The 26994-nt window shown below is 34.1% G+C and overlaps 1 protein-coding gene across 1 annotated transcript in view; it reads left to right on the top strand.

Moving 5' to 3' along the window:
• Window positions 1-26994, top strand: part of Memo1 (mediator of cell motility 1) — a 111580-nt gene that overhangs the window by 26039 nt on the left and 58547 nt on the right. The window contains exon 2 of the mRNA XM_027933459.2: window positions 26574-26655. Within this exon, the coding sequence (XP_027789260.1) occupies window positions 26574-26655 (82 nt within the window). The remainder of the gene's footprint in view (window positions 1-26573; window positions 26656-26994) is intronic.

Below are 26994 nucleotides of genomic sequence, written 5' to 3'. Positions count from 1 at the left end.
AATTACAATGTTAGGAAATCATTTAACTTGTAACATTTTATTTTGTGCAGTTTCATAGTGTAATATAAATACAAACAAAATACAAGAAAGTCCTTAAATGTGTAAGGATTTTTAGCAGTGCACGTTGCATAAACTATACATTGCACGTGATCAAACATTTATTTTTGTAAATAAAGCACTTTTTTAATCATAAGAACCTCTCCCCATTGTCTGTGTGGAACACAAGCAAAACTCCTTAGTCTAGGCTTTATAGGGTTACTTATTCCAGCTTTCCAGTGCTACAGGCTTTTGTTTCATGTAACTAGATTTGTCACTTCCACTTGTTTGTGTTCATGGAATTTCCACTTGTTTTTATTCTATTTGGAATACCCTGCCAGTTTCTATTTCTCTAGTCTACTCTTAAGTCCCTTTTCCTTTGCAACATCTAAGTTGTTAAACGTCACCCTATTTGTCCCTCTTCTGAACTCTCAAGCCCTGATTAAACACTATATATTTCCTACTTTGTTTAACCATTTCTCCAACAAGATAAGTGATTTGATGGGAAATAACTGTCATTGATACAATTTTTATATTAGTGTTATACACACAAGGAGCTCAGTACTTGCTTGCTAATAAAAAAGGATAAAACATATATGTAGTGTCAGTAATATTGAATTTTAATAACGTTTTCATTTTTTTCATCCTGTCTCATAAATTTTTAAAAAACATTTTTAATAGTGCATTGTAATTATATATAACAGTAGGGTTTGTTATGACATATTCATACATGCATGTAACAAAATTTGTCCCATTTCTTTCCCCAGAATGTTCCCTGACCCACTTCCTGTACTCTACTAGTCTTCCTTCACTTTACTTATAATTTTACATAAATATGCATTATAATTATACATAAACATGGGATTCATTGTGCTTAGCACAGTTTCATTCCCTTGTACTTCCCATTACCTCCTCCCTAACCTTCCCTCTCATTCCCTTTCCTCTACTGTTCTCCTTTTCTCCCTTCTATTTTTGTGAGATTCTGCCTCTTCCTCCCCCCCCCCCCCCCCCCCCCCCCCCCGCCCATTCTGGGGATTGCACACAGGGCCTTGAGCATATTTGCAAGTGCTCCATCATGGAACCAGTCATTATGGAACTTCCTCAAAAGACTAGGAATGGAACTACTACACGACCCAGTTATTCCATTCCTTAACATTAAAATAAAAAAAATTAAAATCAGCATACTACAGCTATACATGCATCCCAATGTTTACAGCAGCTCAATTCATAGTAGCCAAATTATGGAACTAGCTAGGTGTCTGCCAACAGATGAATGGATGAAGGAAATGTGGTATAGATACACAGTGGAATTCTACTCAGCCATAAAGAAGATTGAAATTATGTCATTTGCTGGTAAATGGATGGAACTAGAGAACATCGTGCTAAATGAAATAGGACAGTCAGTCAATAGTTGGTTTCTCTCCTGTATGGAAGCTAGAGAGAAAAAATACAACAACATTAAAACAGTGAGGGGGATCTTGGGCTGAGTGTTGCCTGTATAAATAGCAAGAAAATTTGTGGTCATATTTATATTTTTTATTTTTAAATTTTTCTTAGTTGTAGAAGGACACAATACTTTTGTTTATTGTTTATGTGGTGCTGAGGATCCAACCTAATGCCTCACATGTGCTAGGCAAGCGCTATACCACTGAGCTATAACCTCGGCCCATTAATGTTTAATATACTGTATTTAGAACTGCGTATTCCCTTGACATTTGGCATATTTAATTGTACTTAAAAGCAATTTTCTTATATCTTACGTTGGTTTTGAAAATATATTTCATGTAGATCCAAATAATGCTTTCTTTCTAAACTTGAAATGTACTTAAGGAAAACTTAAAAGTTCAGCCTGTTAGTGTTGCTCATTAGTGTTCTACTTTTAACTCTATTTAAAAATCTTTTTCCACATCCCCAGCCCTTTTTATATTTAAAAAATTTTTTTTAATAATTTTATTTATTCTTTTATGTGGTGCTGAGGATCGAACCCAGTGCCTCACACATGCAAGGCAAGTGAAATGATCTGCCACTGAGCTACAACCCCGGCCCCATTTTATGTTGAAACAAGGTCTCACTGAGCTGCTTAAGATGTTGCTACATTGCTGAGGCTGTCTTTGAATTCAAAATCTTCCTGCCTCAGCCTCCTGAGTTGCTGGGATTACAGGTGAGTGCTACTGCACCTGGCTATTTGAAAAATTTTGACTGAGAATTTGCTTTCTTATTTGCCACTTTATCTTCCCCTTACTCAGTGGTCTGGTGCTGAGCACTATAATTTTAGAAAAATGTATTAAAAAAGTAATTAAAATGCTCTATAATAAGAGTGTAGTTGAAGAAATGATAAATGAGGAAATAAATTTAACCTGACTTAAGTAATACATAATGTATACAATGTATGTATATATCATAACATAGTATCCCATTACCATACAATTTTTTTTGTATCAATTAAAATTAAAAAGGTTAAAAATAGGGTTTAGTTGGAATTTAGATTTACTTTCTTCACAATTTATGGGCCATTTAAAGTGTAATGTGCAACCCAACTTTCTGGAGTTCTTCTGTGAGTGCTTTTGTTATTGTCTCTATTTCTAATACATGAGTATGTATTTTTAGTAATCTTTAGAAATGTGACTTGTTAGTACTAATGCTAGGTCATTGTAATTACATTTTTTTTTTTAAGGAAAGTTTTTTTTTTTTTTTTAAGATGGACAGTATATCTTTATTTATTTTATTTATATTTTTATATGGTGCTGAGGATTAAACATAGTGCCTAACATGCGTAAGGCAAGTGTTCTACTGCTGAGCTATAACCCCAGCTCCTGTTATTACACATTTTGATATTATTTTCAGCATTTTGATTTTTGCCACATTTAAATGTATCTGGGAGATTAGACTTTCTCACCATTTCAGTGTACTTGCTTTTAGAATTCTATTTCTATAGAGAATGTTTTAAGGCAAAGACACTTTGTTTCTAAATGAAACTAGGACTCTACTACTGTTTTCTAGTTCATTAATGGAAGTAGAAGTCAAATATTCTTGAGATTGGGGTGGTATCCCCCTGTATATCTAGGAGTTAGGGCATGGAGAAGTATGGGCTTTGTCATAACTGGTCCCAGTAAGAACCTATTGTTTATATCTTGCCTGTTGACTCCTCTCCCTGTTACACAGATCTGGAGGTGAGAATTTTTCTCAAAACTAGCTTTGGCTAGTTAAAGGAGCTTTGTCTCAGGATACATAATTTAGGTACCATTATACTCCAATTGGTGTGCTTGCATACTTTTTTTATTATTATTATTTTTTAGTTGTCAATGGATCTTTATTTATTTATGTGCGGTCTTGAGAATTGAACCCTGTGCCTTACACATGCCACGTAAGTGCTCTACCACTGAGCCACAACCCCAGCCTCCAAAGCATTAATTTTTATAATATTAGTTCACTTCTCTGTTGTAAAGTGTTTAAATAGGAAAACTTATGGTGTTCCTCTTATGGCTTAAGAAAAGTCAATTTGGTACTCCTTAGAACTTTTATGATGCCATTACCTATTTCTGTTACCTATGACCATTGTTTTATTTTTGTTTAATATGCAATATTATAAATACAAGATTAAATTGGCTTAGAACATCAAAAGACATACTGTGTTCTTAGATGTTTCTTAAGTTTATTGGTGTTTTGTAGATTGAGATTCTAGATGAGAAAACAAACTATGCACATGCAGATGTTCTAATTTTTACTTAGAAGCTAATATGAGTCATTAGTAAAGTGCATAATACCTTGAATATCCATGATTTAAATCATTTTGTAAGGTGTATATAACATGATTTTCTTAAATAATCATGTTTTGAATGATTTTCCAACCAATGTATTAATTGAAATTAAATATCACATATTTAAATTGTTACCTGCAAATGATGTCATAAATTAACTAGTTTCTTTGTTGAGTATCAGGCAAAAACATGATTAGAGTGCCTGAATTTTTGTATTACAAAACAAGTTAATATGTGTTGTGGATAATCCAAGATACTGAATAGGTACAAAAGATTGGAGGTAAAAGGTGAGGTAGCAGTTTCTGCTTTAACTGATTTTTTTATATATACATATAGAGTATTTATAAGATGAAGATTTGTCTGAATTGTCTTTCATTTGTTGGTTTTATTGAGGTGAAATTAATTAAGTGTAAATTAGTTTTACTTATGTAGTTAGTTTTTGAGAAAGGGTTTTGCCAGATTTCCCAGGCTCTCCTAGAACTTGTGATCCTCCTTCTGTACGGCATAGAGTATGCTTAAGTGACCAGAAGAAAATCAGATATTGGAGAGAGGTTTACACAGGGGACAACTGGTCATGGAAACCCACCCAGCTCTATCCCTCTCCCTCCAAGCTGACTGCTTGAAGGACCAGCTGAGAATGGTGGGGCCAGGAGAGATTGTTTGGGACTGAACCCAAGACCAGGAAACGTGACCTAGGGGACTAAGAATTGGCTCCCCCACCACACATCTGTAACCCAGCTGTTATCCCTGGGGTAAAGTCTTCCAGCATGGACCAGCAAATACTGGGTACTGGAGATGTGCCAATTCAAAATCTCCAGACCACTTAGCATTCAGCGAAGAGCCTGGAGACCACCTAAGCCTAAACCCTGCCTCCAGAAACTATGCCTACAGGATTACCTTCCTTACTCCTGTAATCCAGAGGTTGAAGCATCACACTCCAGAAGACCCCACCTGAAAGTGCTGAGAAGAGAAGCTGAGAATATTTTGAACTCCAACAAAAAGAATTCTTTAACTTTTCATCAAGATTTTCTTTTCTTTTTTTTAAGTTTTTAAAGCTTTTTTTAAAGCTTTTTCTCTGTTTAATTATGACCTTAATGGTACATGGACGTTTATACAATTTCCTTTTTTTTTCCTTCTCATCTCTTGTATTTCTGAAGCCAGTTATTTTACATGATTAGTTTTTTGTGAACTAGAATGTTTGATTAGTATATTTTAGTTCTGTTTTGTATTCTTTTATTTTTATATTTTTAAAAATTTTTGCTTTATGTATTTTTTTCTCCTTTCTGTTTCCCTTGATTCTCTTTTCTTCTACTAACAGCCAATCTCTATTCTTTCTTTCACTCTTCCTTTAATTTTTTACTTCTGTCTTCTTTCCTCCTCCCTCTTAATCATCACATCCTATATCACTCCCTGTCCGCCACCTTCTACAAACTTGCTGTTTTTATTATGGGCAATTACTGATCATATCGCTTCTGTTTTTTGTGATAATTAACATTGTAGACATCATAGTAAGAACTATTTGGTTTAATTCTGTATATTGTTTGCATTAGTTGTTGTTATTTCTCTCTCCCTAAACAGTGAGATACTAGGAATCTTCTTAGGCTGTAGAGTTTCTGCCCTGTGGACTTTTTTTTAAGTCCACAGGGCAGAAACTCTACAGCCTATGATCCAGTCTATTAGATGGGTAGACACACAAACAACATGAAAAAGTTGGAACAAATTACTCCAAGCAAACCAAGATACTCAGTAACAGAATCTGTTGACACCATAGTGGAAGAAATGTCTGAGGAGTTTAGAATGTACATGGTTAAACTGATCTGCAAAGTAAAGGATGTTGTAAGAGAACAAATAAAAGTAGCACTTTAATAAAAGATAGAGATTCTGAAAAAAGCAAACAGAAATCCTTGAAATGAAGGAAACAATAAAGCAAATTAAAAAGTCAATAGAAAGCATCACCAATAGACTAGACCACTTGGAAGACAGAACCTCAGGAAATGAAGGCAAAATATATAATCTTGAAAATAAAGTTGATCATACAGAGAGGCTGATAAGAAATCATGAACAGAACTTTCAAAAGACTGTGAGAGAAAAATATCAGATTACATATACAGGGAAACCAATATGGATCTCAGTTGATTTCTTAACTCAGACCCTCAAAACTAGGAATTCCTGGAATAACATACCAAGCTCTGAAAGAAAATGTATGCTAACCAATTACCATATATCCAGCAAAATTAAGCTTCAGATTTGAAGATGAAATAAAAATTTTCTATGGTAAGCAAAATTAAAAGAATTTACAACCAAAAAACCTGCACTTCAGAATATACTCAACAGAATATTCCATGAAGATGAAATGAAAAAAGTGAAAATGAGTGAAGGGAGGAACTATACTAAAGGAATAGTTAATCAAAGGAGAGATTAATTCAAATTAAAAACTAGAAATAAACCAAAATGCCTTGGAATATAAATCATATCTCAAAATAACCTTGAACATTAATGGCCTAAACTCATAAAAGAAAAGACAGACTGGCAGGTTGGATTAAAAAACAAGATCCAACAATATGCTCTATCCAAGGGACTCACCTCATAGGCAAAGATATCCACAGACTAAAGGTGAAAGGATAGAACAACAAGCAGGATAAGAATAGTAAACAAGCAGGGGTTTCTATTCTCATATCAGATAAAGCGGGCTTCAAGCCAAAGTTAATTGGCAGGGACAAAAAAGGACATATCATACTGATTAAATGAATTATATATCAACAAGACATAACAATTGTAAATATTTATGCCCCAAACAATGGAGCATCTATGTACATCAAACAAACCCTTCTCAACTTCAAGAATCAAACAGACCACAACACAATAATACTGGGTTTGAACATTTTTATCCATATATATGAATACAAATATGAATATATGTATAAAATATACATGAAAATGTTTAAATGGGTACGGATTTATATAAAATTATTTTTCTTTTAAGATGGAGTTTTACAATTTTGGTAAGATATAAGATATGATTGTGTAATGGAAAAAAAAATATATATATGAAAATTTATGGGTAGGATTTTGGTTACCATTAGGGTATATACACATATATATATGTGAGTGTATATAAACATATGTGGAACATATGTGAAGATATATATGGATATTCAAAGTAATATAATTTTTATTTAAAAGGCTCATGATTATGGGTAGGGTTGGGTTCTGAATTATGGCTTTGATTTAGGAGATGGGTTACCTTTGGAACATGTATGTCAATATATGTGAATATAAATATAAAGAGGTAATGTGTATCAAATTTTTTTATACACACACACACTTTTATCTATGGATATTTTTAAGGTAAGGAATATTGTCATATTACCTGTGAAATCTGAGTTATGCCTATGGAAATCAATATGTCTAAAAAATACCTGTGGGTTTTTATATGAACTTGTGAATTCATGTCCCCAAATACGTAGGTACATTCATGTAAAATGTTATGGTTTATATGTATAGAGGTTTCTCTGAGATGTATTTAGAGGTATAGGATTAATGTAGAAAAATAGTTGGGATTAATTTAGGGATCAAGCTTTTTTTTGTGTGTACCAGGGTTTGAACTCAGGGGCACTTGTGCAGATAGGGGCTTACTGAGTTGTTTAGCACCTCGCTTTTGCTGAGTCTGGCTTTGAAGATGTGAAGCTCCTGCCTCAGCCTCCTAAGCCGTTGGGATTACAGGCATGTGCCACTGTACCCGGCTGAACTTTTTAATCTATATATAGGAGTACATTATGAATATATATGTAAAAATATACATGAAAATATTCAAATGGGTATACATTTGTATATAGTTATTATTATTTTGAGATGATGTTTACAATTTGTTTTAGTTATGGTTTATGATTATGTAAAAATATATATGCAAATGCATGAGCAGGAATTTGGTTGCTGTTGGGTAGGTACATTCATATATATATGAATGTATATAACCAAATGTGGAATATATATGTGAAAATATATATGGATATTCAAACTAAAAAGAAAAATAAAAAATGTTCTGAATTTAAGAAAGATAAAAGAAAGTTATGGTTATGGAAACATTTTAGTATGGAAAATTAGAAGGTAAAATAAATGTTTCTTGATGAAAAAGTATTTTGTTTGGTAAAGTAATATTCTTGGACTGAAGTCCATAATGAAAGAAGACAAAACTAAGGATGTAAATTTGTGAATGTCAAAGTAAGTTGCAGAAGGTTTGTAGACAGTAAGTCTCAAAAAGTGTGTCTGTGATTAAATTTGCTATAATTAGCATAGCAATTATAACATTTAATGTACCGATATGAAGCAAAGTCTGAAATATTGATCTGCTCTTATTGATAATTTTCTTGTATGCGTTAGGTTTTGTTACTTTTGTTACTAAGTCTTAAAGGTATTAGTATTTGTACCAGTTTTAAAGTCTTAAATGAGTACTTAAATTATAACTATTTAAGCAAACAACTGTTATTTAGGTTATAACAATATTGTTGACACCCAAAACATGTGACTAGGCATATATGTGCATCTGAGAACCATCTAAGCCTTGTCTAAGTGTTATGTAAAAGTTTATAAAATGGAAGTTTTTGTAAGTTTACAAGCAAGACAATCATTAAGTGCTCTCTTTTATACATTGTGTCTGACAGAGGGCCACACTATCATTTGAAGGCCTGTCTTATATATGTTTGCTTTGACTGAGTCTATTTCTGATCATTAACACTGTTTCCTAAATGTACAAGAGATTTAAGGCTATACTTTGATTTTCTTTAACCTGGATTCTAAATTGTTAAAAAATGAAAAAAGAAAAAAAGAAAATACTATTAATGATTGATACCTATTAACATCTTTATACAGCAGTCTTCATTTAATGAAATTATGTCAGTAACATCAAAACAATTTGTACAATGAAGTGTTCTCTATTCTGTTTTTTACACAGGTTTTTGTTATTGTTTTTTTTTTTTCGTAAAACTATTTGGTAATTTTAGGAAAAGTCTGAATGTATAGTGTTGACCAAAAAAGTATCCATAATTTGACACCCAGAATAAATATTGACAGTGTGTTGATTTTACACCATTTACAAATGTGACATTATTTACTGTTGTTTTTGCCTAAATACTATGTCTCTTTCAAATATTTCAATTGGGTTTTAAATAAGTTTTAACTAAAACCAGTTCTTGTGAGATATTTGAAATGCATGAAGAGCTAGCTAGCATCAAATGGTTTACCTTTCTCAGGGACATTAGTGCCTTGCCCTCCTTTTTATTTCTTTTAAAAATTTATTTATTTTTTAAAATATTTTTAGTTATAGATGGATAAATACCTTTATTTTATTTATTTTTTTTTATGTGGTGCTGAGGATTGAACTCAGTGCCTTACACATTCTAGGCAAGTGCTCTACCACTGAGCTATAGCTCCAGCCCTCAACTCTCTTTTTAATTTTTTTTTTTTTTTAAATTTTGCAGTAGGGTCTTGCCAAGTGGTTCAGTCTGGGCTTGAACTTGTGATCTTCCTGCCTTAGTCTCCTGAGTAACTGGGATTATAGGCATATGCTTCTGTGCATGACCCATACTTAAGTTTTAATGGCAAATAGTTATTAAGATAAAGATCCCTGTGTGCTCGTAATCCCAGCTCCTTGGGAGTCTGAGGCATGAACATTGCAAGTTCTAGGCCAGCCTGGGCAGTTTAGACCTTCAGAAGAAAAAATAAAAGGGCTGGCAATATAGCCCAGAGGTAGTACAAGAATGAGTTCAAGGGCTGGGGATGTGGCTCAAGCGGTAGCGCGCTCGCCTGGCATGCGTGCTCGCCTGGCATGCGTGCGGCCCGGGTTCGATCCTCAGCACCACATACAAAACAAAGATGTTGTGTCCGCCAAAAACTAAAAAATAAATATTAAAAAAAATTCTCTCTCTCTCTTTCTCTCTTAAAAAAAAAAAAAAAGAATGAGTTCAATTCCTTAGTACCAGAGAGAGGGAAAAGAAAAATAATGTTCATATAAGTACCACCCATCATTCAGATGAAAGGCATTTGTTTGCAACTCTAATGCATATCATCAAATAACCGGAGTAGTAATAACTAACACTGGCTGGGTGTGTGACAAGTTTGTAAATTTCTGTACATCTTAAAATCTGTTTGAGCATGGGATGTGGTACACAGCCATTTGTAGTGTATTAACTGGGAATGAAGTAGTAGTATTAGGAAAGAGGTGCTAACTTCATGTAGATTTTAAAGATATTCTTCAGTTTCATCACTTCAGCTGAGGAAATCTGACCAGTTGAGCTCATGTTTGTTTAGTACTTGAGGAAAGGATGAAAAAAAAGGTTAGTTTTTAGTAAACATGTTATTTTATTTAATGCTTAACCACCTTATATAAAGTTAAATATTTTATTTTCATTTTTACAGCTAAGGAAACAAACTAAAGAGTTTTATTCAGTTCATACAGCCACGTATTTTTGACTCTGTCACCATTTGTTTCCCTCACATTTACTGTGCTCTGATTTCTAGAGTTCTTTCCAACCTTAAAATTCTGTTATTGTACAAAATGGAAAGACCATTATAATGGACCCTTAACTACCTATCGATGAACTACAGAATTATTCTGTGGCCAACTTGTTTTGTCTACACCCTTTTACATTTGTCCCTCAAACATTACACTTGTCCCCCAAACATTATTTTCCCTGCACATTAGTTTGCCATAGATGCCATCATTTCATCATAGTTAGCATATTATTTCATCTGTAAATATTTGGTATATACCTTTGAAAGATTGAAACTATTTTAAAAATTTAAAAAAATTTAACTACAGAAGCTGGTCATGGTGGTGCACGCCTGTAATCCCAGTGGCTTGGGAGGCTTAGGCAGGAGGATCACAAGTTCAAAGCTAAGTTTAACTCAGTGAGGCCCTAAGCAGCTTAGTGAGACCCTGTCCCTAAATAAACTATAAAAAAGGGCTGAGGATGTGGCTCAGTGGTACCACCACCACCACCACCACCACACACACACACACACACACACACACACACACTCTCTCTCACACCAAAAAAAAAAAAAGGTATACAACTAAAGTATTATTATCAATGCAAAACATTAATTCCTTCCTATCTACTGAGTTGCACACATTTTCCTGTTAAAATTTCCTTTTAGTCTCAAAATTTTAAGTCCAGATTCACATATGACCCTGTATGATGTAATTGGTTGATACATTTCTTAAAGTCTTTTTATATCTACTTGTGACCTTCATCTCAGCTATTTTAATTTTTGAAGAAACCAGGTCTTTTGACTTTTAGAAATTCCTACAACCTGGGTTTTGGTAATTGCTTTTGTATGGTGTTGGTCATGTCTGTCCTGTGTTTTTGTGAAAACTAGTAATTTGATCCAGAGCATTATGGTCTAATGTCAACATAAAGCAAGCCACATATGAAAACTGGAAACGTTTTTGTTTATTTTTTGGTGCTGGAGATTAAAGCCAGGATATGCTAAGCATACCTACATCCCCAGTCCTGTGAAATTTGAATATTTTTGATATCCACTTTTAAAAAATGTGGAAAAAAAACCCAGGCAAAATTGGTTTTAATAATAATTTTATTTGGGTCAGTATATCCACCATATTATAATTTCAGCATGTAAATCAATAAAAGATATTTTCCATTTTTGATTTAAACCTTAGAAATCCAATGTGTATTTTATACTTCGAGCACATGTCAGTTAGGATTAGCTGTATTTCATATGCTTGGTAGCCAAATGTGACTAATGACTCCTGAGTTGAACAGCACAGTTTTAGAAACTCAAATCAGATTCAGCCCCACCCCCTACCCCCCATGATATGGTTGTCCCTTTTTGGTGGTTCTGGTAGTGAATGGCTATCCACTATCATTTATTTGATGTATTAATTTGTTAGAACTTGGAAAGCAATTATATTTTTTCTGAAGAGATATTTCTTGTCCTCAAATATTTCCTTATCTGAAAGAATAGTTCTATATATAGAAAAGAAAAAGGATAAATAATGCTGATCTTTTTCCTTTATTTACATTTTCTGAATAATGCATTTGTTTTCTACCATTATCCAAAAATAATGGTTGAATATTGTGTTTCAAGTATACTTGTGAACTCACACGTTTAAAAGTTGCTCATATTGTCTTTATCTTTAGCCAGTGGAACCTTTGTTAAGGTGGCTTCTGAGTCTCTTTTATAAGGCCTTGATAAGTTTTGATAGCTTTCTTGCATCCTAGTATATTAGCTAGTATTCTTTTTTTTTTAAAGAGAGAGAATATTTATTTTTTTAGTTTTTGGTGGACACAACATCTTTATTTTATTTTTATGTGGTGCTGAGGATCGAACCCAGCAACCCCGCGCATGCCAGGTGAGCGTGCTACCACTTGAGCCACATCCCCAGACCCTTAGCTAGTGTTCTTTAGAGAAACAGAAACAGTAGGTTGTGTGTCAGGGCGGGGGAAGGAGGATCTACTTAGAACAGTGAAGATTTACTACAAGGAATTGGCTCATATGATTATGGAGGCTGACAAGTCCCAAGAGATGGCAGTCAACAGTCTGGAGAGCCAGTATGACCAATGTGTAGCTTTAGCCTGTGTCCAGAGTCCTGAAAAATAGGGTAGCCCATGATATAGTTCAAAGTTGACTTAAGCTTGACCCAGGAAGAGCCAGTATTTTATATTGAATGTGAAGACAGGAAAAATATGTATCTAGTATAAAGTAAGTATATGTTTATAATTTTCTTCTTTAAACATTAATAGTTTAACTGTGAGTGTATTATAATAACTTAGAATTATAGGTATAATTAAATCTGTCCTCATTATTTTAAAGAAGATGAGGTTGAAGCACAGATTTGGTTAGTAGGAAGGTTAGGACTAGAACCCAGATTGCTTAGCTCTTAGATGTGTGAAGTAGTGGGAGAACCCCCCAGTTCAGAGTCAGACCAACATGACTTGAATCTTGGCTTTGCTGTTTATTAGCTGTATGATCTTGACTAAACTTGAATTTTCTGTTTATTTGTAAACTAGAGATGATAATAACTATGTCATAAGTTTTCTGTTAACCACGATTATATGTATTACATACATATATGCACACATTACATACACATATACACATTTCTTTAAAAATATGAGTTAAAAAAATTTTTTTGGTGGTGCTGTGAATCAAATTTAGGACTTTGTATGTACATACATACTAAGCTTATACTCTGCAACCCCAGTCTAAAAACATTTTAAAGAACCTAGTGATGTGCCTGACTTGTTGTATAGGTATACTATAAATGCTGGGTTTTCCTGTCCTCCCACTTTGCAGTGTTTTCCTGCCATATTGTTGCCACCTTTTAAAACTGAACATCAGGTATATCAATATTAGCTAGAAATAGTATGTTTTTGCGTTATTTGCTACCTTGTTCATAGTATTTGCTTAGCAAACTTTTTATTTAACAGAATTAAAAAATTGGTTCTTTTTTCTGAGTTTTCCTGGAAGTTTTATGATGCTTAAATTGAGATTTTACTTTTCCTTCTGAAGTGCTTTATTCAAAATGATGATGTTATTCCAGTGTATTTTAATTACTGAACATTGATGACATTTCATATTACATTTTGTATGATCATGTTCATTCTTGTATTCTGCTAAAGTTAATAGGATAGTTTAAGAAGACCATAATTAGTAGATGTTTAAAAGTTGCTTTGATGTCCTTAGATGAAAGCTGTGCTGGCAACACCAAATGCTAGCATTTTAAATTACATTCTCCTTTTTGACATGAAATATTGGCTTGAGTTCTATAGAGCTAGCTTTAGGATTGTTAGTCTGAACTATATATTTAAAGTGAGTATGAAGAGAAAAATCTTTTAAGAGTGTTTATCTTTAAAAAAAAAAGCACTTTCAGATTCAGGTTATTTGCCATCTATTTGGATACAGTTCTGGACACATTATATATTGGAATATTGACTTTCCTGAGACATTAATAGATGACTTTCTTTGTTGTGAGATATAAAATGTGATTGCTAGTGCCTAAGGTTCACAAGATTAATGAATTATATTTGAGTAATGGGAGTAACTTTACATTGGGAGATGTAGACATTAAGAAAAAGGAGGCCGTTTTAATTGTCTTCAGTTCCTTCTTGAAATTAGTTTTGAGTTGCCTCCTCCATTTTTTCCCCTCTTTTTTGTCTGTAACTACTTGTAAACTCAGCTTTTACCCCCATCCACCAAAAAGTAGTTGCTGTAAGTTACTAATTCCTCATAATTACCAACTCTATTCATTGGCATTTTTTCTGTTCCCATTGTTCTGATTCACTTCAGGGCATCAGATTCTATTAATAATCTTGATGATCTCATCTCTTTGCTGTCCTTGCACTGTGTTTTCCCTTGGATTTGGAGCTCTTTTTCCTCCCTTACTGACTTATCTTCTTACTTCTGTGATCACATTCATACCTTAAGACTGGTTTAGCATTTGTGCTTGCCATTATCAAGTCTATCTTCCTTCAGATGACTCTTACCCATTTTTTTTTTCCACCTTAACTGCTGTGTCTCCAACTTAAAACAGACTACATGGTCTTTCTTAACTTTGTCATTGATACTGTCCCCTATTGTATTGTCTTATTTATTAATTTATTGATTTAGTTAGAGATAGGGTCTAGCTGTGTTACCCCTACTTGTCTCCTGGGCTTAAGCAATCCTCCAAAGTAGCTGATGCTACAGTTGTTTGGCAAGTAACCCTGGGTTTTTGTTATCATTGACTCTTTTAAAAAAAATTTTTAGTTGTAGATGAACACAGTATCTGTATTTATATTTATGTGGTGCCCAGTGCCTCACATATGCTAGACAAGTGCTCTGGCACTGAACCACAACCCCAGCCCTTATCATTGACTCCTTTACTCACCTCTTTTCTGTTCAAGCTTTGCTTAACAGTTTTGAGAAATTTTGGCTTATAGGATTAACACTGGGTGAATATTAATTTATTAATTTAGTTAATTTACAGAATTCGCCTAAGTGCAGAGGGATTTGAGAGGTGATTCTTATTTTTTAAATAGATGCTTTGTGGTAGCTGTGGTTTAAAAGAAGTTGCCAGTGGCATTGTCTAAGGCCTCTTAGAGGTGCTAGTGCCTAAGCTTGACTGAGGTCCTCAAACTTTTTTGGAATAATTTCCTGGGAATTGGGGACGTACTTTTTCTATCTGGGTAGCATTTACATTAACAGTTTTTGCTTCTGAGTCAAGCAGTTCAGTGAAAATAGTCCAAAGAGACATGGACATGGTTTGGCAGAGTGGATAAGCACATACAACTCAAATTCTATGTTTAACTGTGTCCATTAGCTTCCAACTTAGTTTCCCAACTTATTTTTTCCCCCTAAATTGTCAATCTTGGAACTCCTTGGAAAACATTTTATTGTGATGGCTGTTTTAGCTGTTTTCTTTTCTTTTTTTTTTTTCTTCTTATGTGATAACCTACCTCTCTCTCAGTCCACATTAGACATGTTTCTGGGCAAGTTATAGGAGAAGAACTTGCTGGGATTCCTTTTGTCTTTAGTGTATGTTTGCTCAATCAGAAATATAGTTCTGTAGATGGATGAGATGGTATATGCAGTGCCAAGGCTTTGTGAAAGACAAGACACAAGCCTCAAACAAGTCACAGCAAATGCATACAAACATGAATAGCATTACACTATAGTTAATTACTTAAAAGGGCAGTTTGACTTAAAAAGGCTGAAGAAGTCAGAGTAGAGAATAACTCAATTAAAAAAAAAAAAAAAGATTGAAGGGCTGGAGATATAGTTCAGTTGGTAGAGTGCCTGTCTCACATGCACAAAGCCCCGGGTTCAATCCCCAGCACCACAAACAAATAAACAAAACCCCAAAAAACTCCAGTTTGTTCATTGGAGAAGAATTATAAGGGAAAATATTAGTAAGAAGTTGAGTGCCTTGACTTTTTTCAGGATCATTCTTTTGTAGAATCTTTTCTTGTTCTTTGATTTGTTTTACCAGAAATTTGGTGAGGACTTAAAGTGAAGTAGAAGGAGGAAATCCATTTTTGCTACTAGGGAAACTTGTCACATTGGTCATATATATTATTTACTGTAATGCATATTTTATTGGTCAAATAACAATTCTCAACCGTTTGGTTTTATGCATTTTTTTTAGCTAGATTATTAATATAGGTGTTGTCTCGTTACTAACAATGGTTTGTTATTTACTATAGCATTTTTAAGAAAATTATTGCTTCTTTTTAGTTATACATGACAGTAGAATCCATTTTGATATAGTTATACAAGCATGTAATATATCTTATTATAATTAGGACCCCCTTCTTGTGGATGTACACGATGATAGGATTCACTGTGGTATATGGTGAATTCATGTATATACATAGGATATAATTATGTTAGCTTCATTCCCACTGTCTTTCTTGTTCCTATTCCCTGTCCCAAACCTTTATTCCCCATTGTCTAATCTACTGACTTTCTATTCCCCTCCCCCTATTGTATATTAGCTTCCACATATCAGCAAAAATATTTGCTGAGAATCTTTGCTGCCTGCACCTCAGATGGGTATTAATAAGGAACTCAAAAACCGTAACACCAAAAAAACTCCCAAATAACCCAATTAATAAATGGGCAAAGGAACTGAACAGACACTTCTCAAAAGAAGAAATATGAATGGTCAACAAATATGTGAAAAAATGTCCAACATCTTTAGCAACTAGAGAAATGCAAATTAAAACTACTCTTAAGATTTCATCTTACTGCAGTCGGAATGGCAGTTATTAAGACAAGTGTCAGTTGATGAGGATGTGGGGTAAAAAAGGATACTCATTCATTGCTGGTGGGACTACTTATTGGTGAAAGCAGTTTAGAGATTCCTCAAAAAAACTAGGAATTGGAACCACCATTTGACCCACTTATCCCAATCCTCGGAATATATCCAAAGGATTTAAAATTAGCATACTATAGTGATGCAGCCACATCAATGTTTATAGCAGCTCAATTCACGATAGCTAAGCTATGGAGCCAAACTAGATGCCCTTCAACAGATGAATGGATAAAGAAAATGTGGTATATATACACAGTGAAGTATTGTTCAGCCATTAAGAAGAATGACTTTATGACATTTGCCAATAAATGGATGGATCTTTAGACTATCATGCTAAGTAAAATATGCCAGTCCACCAGAGCCACAGATCAAAGGTTTTCATGATATGTGGAAACCTTTTTTCTTTATGGGATACTGGGAATTGAACTCAGGGGTCACTCTACCACTGAGCTTCATCCCCATCCCTTTTTATTTCTAGTTTGAGACAGAATCTGGCTAAGTTGCTGGCCTCAAACTTGTGATCCTCCTGTCTCAGCCTGCCATGTTGCTGGGATTACAGATGTGTGCCATTGTGCTGTGCAAGAGGCCTGTTTTTTCTGTTCAGTAAAGATATGTCTATAACATCATTCTTTGTGATTATACCTTATTTTTCATTACTTTTTAGATAAGTAGTAACTGTAAGTAGTGTTAAATACAACAGATACAAAAGGGTATATAGTAAGATTAGTAAAGTTTCCCTTTTAATTCTCTTTTCAGGACACTGTGACTCTTGTGCATTTCTTTTGTGATTTTCCAGAGATCTTCTATATAAGTGGAATATCTACTATTTTAATAGCAGTTACATAATTATATAATGTATAATAATTATGTATGACATGTGCACACACAATAATGTCAATGTGGTGTGCTTTCTTTTTTTAATATTTATTTTTTAGTTGTAGATGGACACAATATCTTTATTTTATTTCTTAAGGGGTGCTGAGGATCGAACCCAGGTCCTTGCACATGCTAGGCGAGCGCTCTACCGCTGAGCCACAACCCCAGCCCTGCTTTCTTTTCTTCATCATGCTTTTTCCTTCCTCAATTAAAAGGTCCTCCATAAAGGTATCTAAAATTTTACCTCATTGCTTTCCATTTGCTTAATATTCTACTTTATGGATTCACAATAATTTAATAACCTAGTGTATTTTTTATTTCACATCTTTTGTTCTGTTAGTTTATACATGTCAGTAGTTAACAACCTCTTACCCCATTTCACTTGGTATAGTCTTCTGGACCTTATCCGCATTTTTTTTTTTTTCCTAAATCAAATTCTGTGAGTGGAAACCCTTAAAAAAGGAAATATGTACTACACAGAATAGAGTAAGGATGTCTATACATTTGTGGTGGAAATATATAAAAATGAAAATTATTTTTTCCTTTTATTTTATTTAAAAAAAAATTTTCTTTTAAGCAATTGCATGAGAAATCTTACTTTGTGTGGGAAGGGTTATCCTAGTCCTGATTCTTTCCAGTGAAGCAGACTTGTTTTTTTCCCCCCTCCATGGGTTATATTTTAGGATTTGGTACCAAATTATCCAGATTCACTAGTACCACCTGGCTCATTGTAACCCAAAGAAACAGAGAAGAAATAAATGTACTAGCTAAAATTGGAAAAAAATGATTCCTGTTTAGGTATGCATTAGGAAGTATTGTAGACCTAACTTGAAGCATTTCTGTCATTTTTGGCCATGATTTTGTATGGTCCAGATTCATGTCATCCTCTATCAGCTTGTTAAAAATTCCTGAACCCTGTGACAGAGATTAAATAGGGCATCTTTTTTGAATCCCCCCTTTAAATTGCCAGATAGGTACATGGAGGAGGTTGGGGAGTTTTGAAATAAATATGGATGTTGTCAGTCTATAACATCCTCATGAATTTTTAGACTAAAACAAGATTTAAAAAATGATTTTGAGTTTGAGGAATACTTAGTTTTTATGAATGTTTATTTTCCTCTGTGTTCAGGGGTTTTTTGACAGATTGATAGAAGTGAGAGTCTAAAAACACTATGAAAGTAAGCTTATGTAAATCTTAAGAAACATTGGAGGTCACTATGGCTTCAAAGTAGTTTAGAATTATAATTCATGTGCTTATTGCCAGTTAATGGATAAAGTGATTTATTACAGTAAAAAAATCTCAGTCATAAACCTTCTAGAAGTCTGTTAGCTGTATTCATCATAGCATGTACAAATATATTTCTTTTTGGCAGTGGGCTTCACATTTGAATGTTTATCTGAACCACCTGGAGAGCTTGTTAAAAATTCCTGATGCATCCCCAGAGATGGTGATGACATAGCCTTGTGGTAAGACCTAGGGATCTCTATTAAGTAAACACAGCAAGTGATTCTGACCTGTAGACTACCTCTTGACTATTATAAGGGTAAAAATTATAATTTCTAAAAGGATGAAAAATTATACCCCATTAGTTAAAAAGATTTAATGGCAGGCGCATTTAAAAATCCTTAGCATTGTGGATAATTTAAAACAGCAGCACAACAAACTTTGTGTCTTCTATAAGACTGATAGTTGCTCTGTAAATATTAGTAAGTGCTAACTTGTGGCTGCAAGAAGACTCAGTAATTATGTTGCTGTTGCATGGACCATCTACTTTTCTCTAAGGAGAAAATAAATCTTAGAGCCAAAATACCTTTTTCTTAAAAATTATAATTGCTTTGAATATTTATTTTGGAATGCCAACTATTATTGGGGAGTAGGACATTAGATTTTAATTTTCATCAAATGAGGGAATTGGATAAGTGAATTAATCCTTTAAGATATTACTTTGAGGAGAGTGGTAAGATTCATGGTAAAGTAGGCTTTGTGATACATGTTGCATGAATATGAATGGAAACAATTTTGGGTGACATTTAAAAAACATTTTAGTTGTTGGATGGATGTTTTATTTTATATATTATATGCAGTGCTGAGAATCAAACTCAGTGCCTTATACAAGCACTCCACTGCTGAGCCACAACCCCAGCCCCTTGGATAACCTTTTGAATGTATCAAAATCTTTTAAAGAATAATACTGCCAGGTGCACAGTACACACCAGTAATTGGTAAACACCAGTAATTCCAGTTCCTCAGGAGGCAGAGGCAGGAAGAGCCTTAGTTTGAAACCAGCCTCAGCAACTTAGGAAACCCTGTCATAAAATTAAAAAGAAAGAAAAAAAGAATGGGGATGTGTTTTAGTAGTAGAGCACCCCTGGATTCCACCCAAGTAATCCCATACTCCCCATACAGATTTACATAGGAATTTTCTGAGAATCTTAAAAATAATTTTTATATTTGGAAAAACCTTTATAAACAGATACATAATATAGAATTGTCTATAACAACATGGAAAATTGAAAGACTAAATATATTTTATATTAATGTTTAAGAAAGCACTGATCCATTCACATAATGAAATATCATTTAGTCATAAAATGTCTTTGAAGAGTTTACAATGTAGGAAAATGTTTATGTTATGCTATAGGTATAAAAATAGGCATAGAATTGTATATCCCTTTAAATACTAGAAGGAAATTTAGGAGATATTAATTTTGATGATTTTTGTAAATATGTGATAATGGGCTTCCCTTTTCCATTCTGCATTTCCCAAGTTTTCTATACAGAACATGCTTTTTCAAAAATGAAAAATCTAGCAAATAAAGCCGGGTGTGGTGGCACATGCCTGTAATCCCAGAGGCTGAGGAGGCTGAGACAGAAGGGTCGGGAGTTCAAAGTCAGCCTCAGCAAAAGTGAGTGCTAAGCAACTCAGTGAGACCCTGTCTCTGAATAAAATACAAAATAGGGCTGGGGATGTGGCTCAGTGGCATAGTGCCCCTGAGTTCAATCCCCAGTACCCCCCCAAAAAGAAAAAAGCAAATAAAAATCAATGCTTTGATTTTAAAAATACTTTAGATATGATAACTTTAGGAGTTAACAAGGGATTTGTAGGGACATTGTTTGATAGGGGAAGGAAATTGTATATATAGAGAATTCAAATTAGCGGAGTCTCACATGGATCTGGCTAACTCAATTTTTGGATTATCGTTTTGTAAACGATCTGCTCCAAATTTGCCACCCTTTTAGGTGTGATGACAGTAGAATTGGTATTTGAGAGTCTGTGAGTAAGCAGAAAAGTGAAGACTTGCAATTGGGGAAATCTAAGAGTTGGTTGGTACACACTGAAGCCTCTTCCCTGGGATAATTAATTGTTCTGTGTGGTTGTATTCTGAACTATAGAATTATAGCTTGAGGCTGAAGCAGGAGAATCACGAGTTCAAAGTCAGTTTCAGCAATTTAGCAGAGGTCCTAAGCAACTCATTGGGTTCCTGTCTCTGTGCTTAATGAATTTCAGTTGGTCTGCCTTACAATGAAAATAACAGTAAAAATACAATGAAATGTTTAAAGAAATGAATGGATAAGGAATCCAAGATATTTTGATTTAGCCAACCTTTGAAATGTATATCAAGAAGAGCAATGTTCTTTACAGCAAGTGTTATTTGTTATTATATTATTATTATTATTATTATGTGTGTATGTTGAGATAGTACTCTTCTGAATGGGTTCTGGGTCAGACTTACTATGCCATTTCTTGCGTTCCGTAGGATGTAGTACCAAGGGCATGTTTTTGTCCTGTGTGAGGAACACTATATCAGATAAGTTAAAAACAAAACAATATCCCTCAGGGTATACTTAAAAATAAGATACTAGTTTTGTAAATAGTATGGCAATCTATTTTAAATACACATATTAAATGTCGTTGTAAGGCATCGGGAATGAGAAAAAGGATTTGGGGAAATCTGCTAAATTGTCATTTGTTTGTTTATTCTGAGTGTACTGGGCATCAAACCCAGGGCCAGGTACATGCTAAGCATGTACTTTACCATTGGGTTTATCCCCAGAACTTCTTATTTATTTTTGTTGATATTTATGTATTTATTTATTTTTAATGGTAGAGGAGACTGAACTCAGGGATTTGTGAATGCTAAACAGACGTTCTACCACTGTACTACATATTCAGCCTTCCTTTTTATTTATTTTAAAAATTAGATGAGATAGTTGTAGTCGGTAAAGATTCTCAAAAACTGTTGTAGTGGGAAGTTTCCAAATGCTTGTGCTTAATGAATTTCAGTTGGTCTGCCTTACAGTGAAAAATAACAGAACATTGTAGTGAGTTAGGTTTTCATAATGCGACTATAGTTCATGGACTTCCCTGGGTTAATATAATGTACGATTTTTTGGTAACTTACTAAATTAAAATTTTAGGATAGAGTAATCATTTAAACGCAGGGTCAGTCTCTTTTTGTACTTTGGCAACTTATAAAGTGAACTGTCCATTGTAAACTTATCTTATTTTTTAAAAAAATATTTTTATTTTTTAAGTTCTTGATAGATCTTTATTTTATTTATTTATATGCTGTGCTTAGAATCGAACCCAGTGCCTCACATATGCCTAGCAAGTGCGCTACTACTGAGAACCAGCCCAGCCCTATCTCATTTATTATTATTATTTTTAAATATTTTATTTTTTAGTTGTAGTTGGACACAATACCTTCATTTTATTTATTTATTTTTTATGTGGTGCTGAGGATCGAACCCAGGGTCTCTCATGTGCTAGCGAGCACTCTACCGCTAAGCCACAACCCCAGTCCTTGTTTATTCTTATAGACCTTAATATATTCAGAAGAAATTCCAAATTAGAATATGCTTAATCTGGGGCTGGGGTTATAGCTCAGTGGTAAAGTGCTTGCCTAGCACATGTGAGGCATTGGGTTTGATCCTTAGCACCACAGAAAAATAAATAAAATAAAGATATTATGTCCACCTACAACTAAAAATATTTAAAAAGAATATGCTTAATCTCAGTGGATATTAGTGACATACAAATTATAAAGAAATAAATTTCTGGGGCTGGGGATGTGGCTCAAGTGGTAGCACGCTTGCCTGGCATGCGTGCGGCCCGGGTTCGAGCCTCAGCACCACATACAAACAAAGATGTTGTGTCCGCAAAAAGCTAAAAATTAAATAAAAAAAAATTAAAAAAAAAATTTCTGAAAGTTTGAAATAATGGTAAGGGTGAAGGAAAATGGGAACTTAATATTACTTATGTTGGAGAAATAAAATTAAAACCAAAGTCTCTTGCCTACCTTATAAAATCTCTCTTCAAAAGCAGAAGAGAAAGGAAACAATTTATTATTGAATAAGCATTAAACTGGAATGTGATGTGCATCATAGGCAGTCTGCTAAAAGATTTCAAAGACCAAGAGAAAGTTCACTCTTATATATAGCCAAGCAGATAATGACCCATTACATACATGTTCTCAGAATAAACAGTTATACTCAAGAGGACTGGATAAAACCATTTGTCACAGTTCATGTTAAATTCACTTGATAATTGGGGTGACTGACTAATTGACTTTTATCCTAAGTAAAATGATCTTTTAAAAATTTTTTTCTAGTTATAGATGGACAGAATGCCTTTATTTTTATTTATTTATTTTTAGGTGGTGCTGAGGATGGAACCCAGTGCCTCACACATGCTAGGCAAGTGCTCTGCCACCAAGCTACAGCCCCAGCCCAGGAAAATGATCTTTATGATAGGAAATTTTGCAACTTGAAGCAAGGTGGCCTGCCCCTTAGGTCTCTATACTTCCACAGAAACTGGAAGCTAGAGAGCATCATCCTCCTTGATCTCATTTAAAGGAAATGGCTAGTAGATTCTTGAGAAACAATCCTGGGTTGCTGGCTGAAGGCTCTGAAGGCTCACTTAGCTTTTAAACAGATATACATACCTCTCTAAGGGCCCCAGAAAGAACTCAGAAGTGTCATAAAGAAAATGCTCTCAGGTATGGTTGTGCCCACCTGTAGTCCCAGTGGGAGGCTGAGGCAGGAGAGTCACAAGTTCAAAGTCCGTCTCAGCAATTTAGCAGAGGTCCTAAGCAACTCATTGGGTTCCTGTCTTTAAATAAAATATAGAAAAGGGCTGGGGATGGGACTCAGTGGTTAAGTACACCCAGAGAAAGAAAGAAAGAAGGAAGGGGGGAGAAGGAGGGAGGGAGGGAAAGAAGAGAAAGGGAAAGAAAAGAAAAGAAAGAAAATGCTCCAAGGTGAAAAACAGTAGAATGAGTCTGACAAAAATTTCCCATGTACACATATGAAAACAACACAATGAATCTCACCATCATGCACATCCCTAAGAATGAGACTGTTAACTAGAATAAGATACACTCCGTGCTTATATAATTATATCAAAATGGATCCTGGTGTCATATAAAACTAAAAAGAACCAATAAATTAAAAAAAATGCTGTAAGAAAAGGGGGTGGTAGGGAAAGTATACAAAGAGTTAAGCTTCATATTTAAAATTTTTATTTGTGGGAAAATTCTAGTAGATTTAAAGATGTGCATATCTTCTGTGCTAGTGTTTATACTCTAGATAGGTCCTAGAGAAATTTAACACTACTTGTAGTATTGTCTATTCAATGAAATGTTGGAAACAACCAAAGTATCTGGGGAAAGAAGAGTAAAGAGATAAATTTTGGTGTATTTCTTACAATAAATCATACTATATAACATTGAAAACAAATGACCTTGAACTACATGTGTATCAGCTTGAATAATTTTAAAAATATTATTTTTAAAGTTGTAGATGGATTATATGTTATATTTATGATGTTTAAAAACATGCAGAAAAAATAGCACATATTATTTATGGATACATGTGCAGTGAAAGTATAATGGAATGATAAACACCAAAGTCAGAAAGTGGTTTACCTCTGTGGAGGGATGCAAAAATGAAATTAGCCAATAGTACTTTTATTTCTTAATGGAACAAGATCTTAATAAGATAGAATGTTAAGATTTAATTAATTTGGGCAGTGAGTACTTGGGTGCTTGTTATACTATTATCTAGATTCATTTGTAATGTTTAAATATTTAATGGTTAAAATTTTAAAAAGAAATGCTAGTGCAGTGACATGTGTGACATGTGCTTGTAGCCCCAGCTACTAGAAAGGCTGATACAGAAGGATTACTTGAGCCCAAAAGTTTGGGTTCAGCTGGACAGCACATTTCTTAAAAATTTTAAAACAAAATGGGTGGGGAGCGGGGAAAGGAGATAAGGACATCCCTTCAAAGAAATTTATTTTAAAGGGGGTCAAAGAAATGGGTGGTAGTTGAAGGGAAATTGATCAATGCTGGTATTGTATATTTGCATTCTAGTGATAATGATCAAGGACAAAAGGACAAGGTTGATGCAGGAGACTAGGAACAGTTATGGGAGCAGAATTCTTGAGTAAGAAAAACAGTGGAATTCAGTGTGTAGGGAATGTGTTTGGCTTTTGATAGGAGCAAGGGCAATTTGAAATTGGAACAAGAGGGAAAACAGAATAAGTGGCTGTAGATGAAGAGGTTATTTTTGAATTGAGGGTCATTAATAACCCAGGTTTGTTTAGGATTGAGAGATCTAAGAAGCAGTATTTCAAGTGCTAAAACTGGGCAAGTTTTAGGCAAATAAAAATGGTTGGCTATCCTACATTTGATTGTTTTGCCTTCACAAAATGAAAAACTTATCTCCTGACACTGAGAAAGGGATGAAGAAAGAGGTATTTGAGGCTGAGGGTGAAAGAAGAATCTATAATTCATTCTCTCTCTTTTTTGAGTTTGTGTGGTACTGGGAATTGAACCTAGGAGCCAACTATTTTCTGAGCTACGTCCCCAGCCCTTTTTACTTTGAGACAGCGTCTAAATTACAGAGGCTAACCTCAAACTGATGTTCTTTCTGCCTCAGCCTCTTGAGTCTCTGGGATTAAAAGTATGCTGCCTCGTCCAGTTTATTTAAATTTTATTTTGAGACAGTGTCTTGGGAAGTTCCCCAGACAGTCCTCCAACTTGGGCTCCTCCTAGTTTTTGGGCTTATAGGAAGTCACTACCACACCTGGTTTATAATTCTTCATCTTAAAAATGAGAGAGCAAATTAACTAAGTTCATGTGATATGATTAACGAGCATTGCTAGGGGTTGACTGAAATTTCTGGTTATAATTTTAAAGTTATAGAACTGGGAATGTAATCTAGTGGTGGAGTGTGTGCCTAGCATGTGTGAGACCCTGGGTTTAATCTTCAGCATCACAAAAATAAACAAACATACCAAAAAAAATTATATTATTGTGTTTCTTGCTTCAGTCTCATTGTTCAGGTAGGAGTACTGTATTTAGTGGAAAGTTGATTTTAAATTATTTTTTGACTATGAGGGAGACGAGAACAAAGCTGTGAGGCTATAGATTAAGGAATGAGTACAGAGATAGGTTATCAAGTCTCAGACTAGGTCAGAAGTGAAAACATAAGAGGATGAAGAAAGTTGTAGGATCTGTTAGAGTCAACAGATTTCTGGGAATGAACTGGAAAGAGAGGAAGGAAAGATAATGAGATGTTTGAAATTGAGATTTTTGAGATTGTGTAGTTATTAGTTAATAATCTGATCATGGGAGTAAGTGTTGAAATGGGATGGAAGAAAAGATTCGTGAGTGTGGGAGTAATGCTTCTGTAGGTATCATTTCAGTGACCAACTAAATGCAGGTTTTGATACTCTAAAATATATTTCAGTTAATTATTTTTTCTTTATGTTGTTAGTCTTCTGCTTTCTGTTCTATTTTGATTAAATATCACCTCAAATTGTAAATCACATTGTTGTTGCTCTGAAATAAAGATAGTTGTAAATAGTAAATAGATAAAAACAAATTTTGTTTAATCAATACCTTATGTGGCTTGCTGGAGACCTTGCAATTGGTAAATTCAAACATTAGCATCCAGACTGGTGATCCACTGCCCACTAAGGTATTTTCCTACTGTATAGATTCAGACAGGGCTTTGTGCCATGCGTGGTTATCTGTAGGACCTTGCTTTGCTGACTCCAATTTTACTCTTTGTGTTTTTATAGGACCGCAGCTGAATGCACAGCTAGAAGGTTGGCTCTCACAAGTACAGTCGACAAAAAGACCTGCTAGAGCCATTATTGCACCGTAAGTTTTAAAGGGTCTTTATTCAACACTTTTCATGTCTATTATTAATAAAAAATGAGTATCTATAACATAAATTGAAGATATTATATTTTTCACAATTCCTCTGATTTTCATATAAACTAAAAAAGTAAAGGAATTAGTTGCTTTATTCCTTAAATGCAGTAATTTCAAAATTTATTTCTGGTAATAAGAGTGACTTTTTTTTGGGCTGTGCTGGGGGTGAAACCCAGCAATTAAGTTAAATTTAATTAAAAAAATTAAATGAGTGGATCTTTTAATAATTTTTAGCAAAATGACTTGCTGTGACTTAGTCATTCAGCAACTATGTAACAGACTAAA

Source organism: Marmota flaviventris, chromosome 14 (assembly GCF_047511675.1).
Source record: "Marmota flaviventris isolate mMarFla1 chromosome 14, mMarFla1.hap1, whole genome shotgun sequence".
NCBI lineage: Eukaryota > Metazoa > Chordata > Mammalia > Rodentia > Sciuridae > Marmota > Marmota flaviventris.
Note: the sequence above shows the minus strand (reverse complement) of the source record. Positions and strands in the feature narration are given on the sequence as shown.